General features: G+C 62.1%; 1 protein-coding gene across 1 annotated transcript; it reads left to right on the forward strand.

The window, feature by feature from the left end:
* Window positions 1-3,076: 3,076 nt before the first annotated feature.
* LOC135384641 (uncharacterized) lies at window positions 3,077-5,142 on the forward strand. The gene is made up of 3 exons (XM_064613834.1): window positions 3,077-3,670; window positions 3,712-4,220; window positions 4,329-5,142. The coding sequence occupies exons 1-3, from the start codon at window positions 3,077-3,079 to the stop codon at window positions 5,140-5,142; spliced, it is 1,917 nt and encodes a 638-aa protein (XP_064469904.1).
* The last annotated feature ends 652 nt before the right edge of the window (window positions 5,143-5,794 follow it).

Below are 5,794 nucleotides of genomic sequence, written 5' to 3' on the forward strand. Positions count from 1 at the left end.
CTCTTGTCGAGTGAGGACGTGTTTTGGGAATCTCCTAACCTCGTGTTAGCGCCTCCCAGCCTTAACAGCCCTTTTCAGGGCTAAGTGCCTCGTTCACCCTTTTGCGTTTTTTATTTTCTCTTTTACAGGAATGAACCTGGAACCGGATCCCGCCATGCTGCTACCGCCGGCGACCCCGTCGCGGGACCACGTGGCAGCGAAGGCCCCCCCCCCCCCCCCGTCCACGCCAGTGAAACGTCCAAGGCGAGTTTCTCCTGACGACGACGGCTTCGTCACAGTCGTGTACAAGAAGTCAAGAAAGGCCGGCATCCCAGTGGTCTTCACGCCCGTCGACCCCGAGGTAAGTCTCCTCAACACTGACCCGAATCTGATTGCTGCGCAGGTACTCAAATCCACGCAGGAACGAGTGAGGAATCACCGTTTCTCGCGGAACGGAAGCCTGACTGTGACGGTCGCCTCGCTCCAAGCTGCCAAGGCCCTGCTCGGCGTCACGTGCCTCGGAACCACCGCCATCACCACCCGGATCCCGGAGTCCTACGCCAGGAACGTGGGAAAGATCGTCGGCGTCAACTCCAGCTACACGGCCGCCCAGCTGCTGGAATACCCGCGCCCCTTCGGAGCCATCGACGCCCGCCGCCAGGTACGCTACCGCCCGAGCCCGGACGGCACAACCAGGACCCAGGCAACGAGCAGCGTCGTCGTCACCTTCAAGAGCGACGTCGCGATGCCCGAGGAAGTGCCACTGGGCTTCAACAAGTTCAAGGTAAGTGAGTATTTCTCACCCACCCAGTGTTATTGTTTCCAGGGCTTCGGACACGTCGCCAAGTACTGCCGTCGCTCGGAGCGCTGCCGTGCCTGCGCCGGGAGCCACGCCTTCAAGGACTGCACGACGCGGAAGGAGCAAGGAGCAAGCGGAAGGAGGTGGTGAAGGAGCATCCCAAGCCAACTGCGGAGGTCGCCATCCAGCCAGCTTCGGATGATGCCCCAGGAGGAAGGCCGCCATCGCTGCAGTGAAGACGGAAGCCTGCGAGGTCCGCCCGTCCCGGAGCGGCCGCATCAACCCTGCCGTCGTGAAGCCAACACGCCCAGCACCCGTAAGCAGCGCCGACGCCTTCCCAGCACTGTCGAAGCCAGCGGCCCTTGCCAAGAAGCCTGCACCAGCCAAACCGGCCTCAGGTAAGAACCCCGACACTAATGCTACCCCCAGTGTTTGGGATCTGCCCAGGGACCCAGCCCCGACCCAGAGACAGCCGCCGCCTGCAGCCGACAGAGCCCCGAGGACGACGCCGGCCCCCCCAAGCCTGCTGTACAGGAAGCTGCTGCCAAGCCGGAACCTGCACCTCCCCAGGGCACCCAGCTGGTGATGATGCTGGTCCCCCTGCTCATCACAGCCTTCCGTGCCATGCTGGCTGCCATCCCAGCTGCGAGCAACATCCCAGAAGTCCAAGCCTTCAAGGTAATGGAACCAATGCTTGCCAGTCTGCTTTCTACTTTCAGTTATGGACAGTAAGCCCCACCGGAGCCAACAACCTACCGCACCTGCCTTCCCACGCGTCCTGCAATGGAACTGCGCCGGACTACGACCCAGGCTGGCCGAGCTCAAGCAACGCCTCACCAAGACCAGCTACAGCGCCTTCTGCCTCCAGGAATGCAACATCCCGGACACGATGGGGCTACCAGGCTTCATCATGTACACCTCTCCCAGCATACCACACTTCGGCCACGGCTGCACCGCAGTCTTCGTCGCAAGGCACCTGGCACAAACCCAGCTGCCCACCGACCAGCTGTCGTCAGCCGCGGTTGAAGTTACAGCTGTAAAGGTAAGTTTTGGAAAGGACTCACTCACTGTCGCCTCTGTTTACATCCGTCCCAGCTCAACGGTTACGGTGGACCAGATACCTGACGACTTCCTGCAGCAAGTGTAGTCCTCCCTGCCAGGCCCTCTCCTTCTCTGTGGAGACCTCAACGCGCACCATCCGCTCTGGGGTTCCTGCGGCGCTGACCGCCGTGGCCGACGCCTAGTGCAGTCCCTCGAGGACTGCAGCCTGCTCGTCGCTAACACAGGTGAGATAACCTTTTACAGGCCACCAGTATCCAGTGCTATCGACGTCACCCTGCACACCCCGGACGTTCCTGCACACTCGGAAGTCGGCATGGACAGCTGGGGCAGCGACCACTTCCCGATCGACGTGACCCTGGCCTACAAGCACCGAGCCCCGAAGCGACGGACCACCATCGTCGTGTGGGATTCCTTCCGAGCCTGCCTGGACGGAACCCCTGCCTCCCTGGACATCTCCGAGAACATCAGGACAGCCCTGGCCGCCGCAACCAAGTCCGGGACAACGCCAGCAACCGGCCCGAAACCCGACCTGAAGTACTTCCGTCTGTGTGCTGCGAGGCGCCGCGCACAGAGGGCCCTGCGTCGGAACCACTCCCCAGGGCGTCTGACGGCATACCGACGAGTTTCCGCCGCCCTGCGCAGATATGCGGTCACGCTGCAGCGCTCCCAATGGAAGCAGTTCTCAGCCTCCCTGACCAGCAGCACATCGGCCCGGAAACTCTGGTCTGTCGTCAACGCCCTGGAGGGGAGGAGGAAGGCGAACCCCTTCAGCACCATGGCTCTAGCCAAAGGGGCTCCCTTGAGGAGCTGGCAGAGGACTTCGCCGACCTGTTCGGCGCAGGGAGGGACGTCCCCTCCACGGCGGCGCCTCCGGCATGCCCCACGGACCTGGACCACCCCTTCACGGCCGGAGAACTGCGCTTCGCCCTGGATCACCTGAAAGCCAAGTCAGCCCCTGGGATGAACGGACTCACCTACTAGTGCCTGCGGAACCTACCGTACAAGACAACTACACGGCTCCTGGATTCCATCAACCAGTGCTGTGACCACAGCATGCCACCACCATCCTGGAAAGAGAGCGTCATCGTTCCGATATTGAAGCAAGGGAAGCCCCCGGGCGAACTGAGCTCCTATCGGCCGATATCGCTCACATCATGTTTGGCTAAGTTGACAGAGCGGTTGCTACACCGCCGCATTACATGGCTCCTTAATTCCAAGTTCTTTTTTCCTCCCTGCATGACAGGTTTTCGACGCAACCTTTACTGCCAGGACTCTGTGCTGGACCTGGTCTCGGACGTGGAGGACGCCGCCCAACGCAGGCGCCGAACGGCAGTGGTGTTCTTCGACATCAAGGCCGCCTTCGACAGCGTCCCCATCAACACCGTCATGGACTCCCTCGTCGACCCTGGAATCGGAGGCAAGGCAGCTGCTTTCATTCACGCTCTACTTTCCAACCGCTCTTTCAGGGTCCGACTGGGATCGACGCTGAGCTCCCCACGTCCTCAGAACCTCGGTCTACCTCAAGGCAGTATCCTGAGCCCCCTGCTCTTCAACCTCGTCATGGCTGGACTCCCCAAGGCCCTACCAGCCACAACACCTCCCCTGCAACTCTCCATCTACGCGGACGACATCTGCCTGTGGACCAACGGCAAGGACCCCTGGAAACTGATGAAGACCATCCAGAAGGGCGTGGACGTTACGACCGAGTACATCCGTGGCCTCGGACTCACCCCGTCAGCCGAAAAGACCAGGGTCATGCTGCTTGGTTCCACGGCAAACTGGTGTACGCTGCCCGAACCAATCCTGATGGAAAACACGCCACTTGAACAGGTACGTGTCCACCGTTTTCTCGGAGTAACCTTGGATTCCAGGTCTTCCTGGGCTCCACTCATCAAGGACCTCCAGACCAGATGCAAGACAACCCTGAACGTGACCAAGCGACTCAGCGGACGGCACTCCGGCTGCCCCCAGAGGACCCTCCTGACCATCCACAAAGCCACCACAGCCGCACGGATGCTCTTCGGACTCCCCTACGCCAAGCCCAGCAGATCAACGCTGGAATCCCTGGAACTGCTCCACCGTCGCGGACTGAAGCTGGCTCTCGGACTCCCACCTGGGGCGCGGAACGTCGCCGTCTACGCCGAGGCTGCCGCTCTCCCTCTTCAACTACGAGCCACCCAACACCTGAACTGAACAGGAACCAGACTGAACAGGACAACAACCGGAAGGGCGCTACTGCAGCATCTAAGGGACCGACAACGGAGCCGTTTTTCATGTACACTTTTCACGCAGGACCAGCTGTTCCAGCCCATCCCACCAGTCCCCAGTCCAGACGCTCCATGGAGACTCCTCGGGACCGCCATCCAGACAACACTGCCAGGCCTGCCACGGAAAAAGGACGTTCCGGATGCGGTGGCACAGTTCCTGGCCGCCGAGCGCCTTCATGAGAGCTACCAGGACTACTTGCACGTGTACACGGACGCCTCAGTCGACCCTGGACGACGCGCCTGCGCCCTGGCCTGCCACATCCCAGCAACACAGTTCTCCTGGGCCGAAGGATTCCCGGACCCCTCTCCTCCACGGATGCAGAACTCCTGGCGATCACGGAAGCCCTGGACATCATCGCCAAGACGAGCGCCACCAAAGCGGTTATCCTCACGGACTCCCGCGGGGCTCTGTCTAGGCTAAACAACCGTTATGAACACTGCCCTCTCTCTTTCAGAGCACACCAGAAGCTGCAGCTCCTCCTGGCATCCGGTCTCAGCATCGCGCTGCAGTGGATCCCATCCCACAAAGGCATCCCCGGCAACGAGATGGCGGACTCCCTGAGCAAGCAGGCCACCACCAAGACCCTGGTCCGCCAGGCACCATCTACCACCAGCCAGGCCAAGAAGAGCATCGCCCTCCACGTGCGCAGCTTCCACCCGGACAAGCACACGGCGGATGGGATAGCACCCCCACCCTGCATCACGGCCGGCCTAACCAGGGACGAGGCATCGCTGCTGCTCAGGCTCCGTGCGTCGTGCACCTTCACCCGGGCGTACGGCTTCACGATCGGCCTGGTCGACGACCCACCCTGCGGAACCTGCAGTGTCCAGGAGAGTGTTACTCACCTACTCACCCGCTGCAGAGATACTGCTTCTCAGAGAGATCTTCTTTTTCAGAACCTGTCCAGCGCCGGCATCACCGACCACAGCCTGGTTAACCTGGTATACCCCATGGGCCCACGACACAATCGCCGACGTATCCACAGGGAGCTGCTGCAGTTCCTGAGGACTACCGGCCTGGACACTCGCCTGTAGCTGCCACCCTCCGGACCTCCACCGCCTGACGCTGCCAAGGCAGCGTAGGACCTCCGGACCCGCCAGGACACCAAAGCCACCCCTGACCTGACCCCAGGACTTCTCCAGCTGCCGCCGCCTTCCTGACCCGCCTCACGTCACCCACGGCGCCGTACGACCCCCATGGACCTGCCTGCTCACCAAAGCCACCCCTGAACTGACTCCTCGACAACTTCTCCACCTGCCGCCGCCATCCTGCACCACCCTACGTCACACACGGCGTCGTTCGCCTCCCATGCACCTGCCAGACACCAAAAGCCACCCCTGACATGACCCCCGGACTGCCTCGCCACCTGCCGCCGCCACCCTGCACCGGCCTACGTCACCCTGCACCGCCCTACGTCACCCACAGCGTCGCACGACCCCCTTGGACCTGCCAGGACACCAAAAGCCACCCCTGACATGACCCCTGGACTACTTCGCCACCTGCCACCGCCACCCTCCATCGCCTTACGTCTCCCACGGCATCGCACGACCCCTATGGACTTGCCAGGACACAACAGCCACCTCCGGACCACCTGCCGCCCCATCCTGAACCGCCCTACGTCACCCATGGCGTCGCACGACCCCCACGGACCTGTCCCGAACCCGAGAGCCTGCCTGACCTACAAGA

This window comes from Ornithodoros turicata, chromosome 2 (assembly GCF_037126465.1).
Source record: "Ornithodoros turicata isolate Travis chromosome 2, ASM3712646v1, whole genome shotgun sequence".
Lineage (NCBI taxonomy): Eukaryota > Metazoa > Arthropoda > Arachnida > Ixodida > Argasidae > Ornithodoros > Ornithodoros turicata.

Coding starts and splice junctions, on each gene's coding strand:
- LOC135384641 (XM_064613834.1), top strand. CDS start 3,077: ATGACAGGTTTTCGACGCAACCTTTACTGCCAGGACTCTGTGCTGGAC. Junction 3,671..3,711: donor AAAACACGCCACTTGAACAG/GTACGTGTCCAC, acceptor CTTGGATTCCAG/GTCTTCCTGGGCTCCACTCA. Junction 4,221..4,328: donor CATCCAGACAACACTGCCAG/GCCTGCCACGGA, acceptor CGGACGCCTCAG/TCGACCCTGGACGACGCGCC.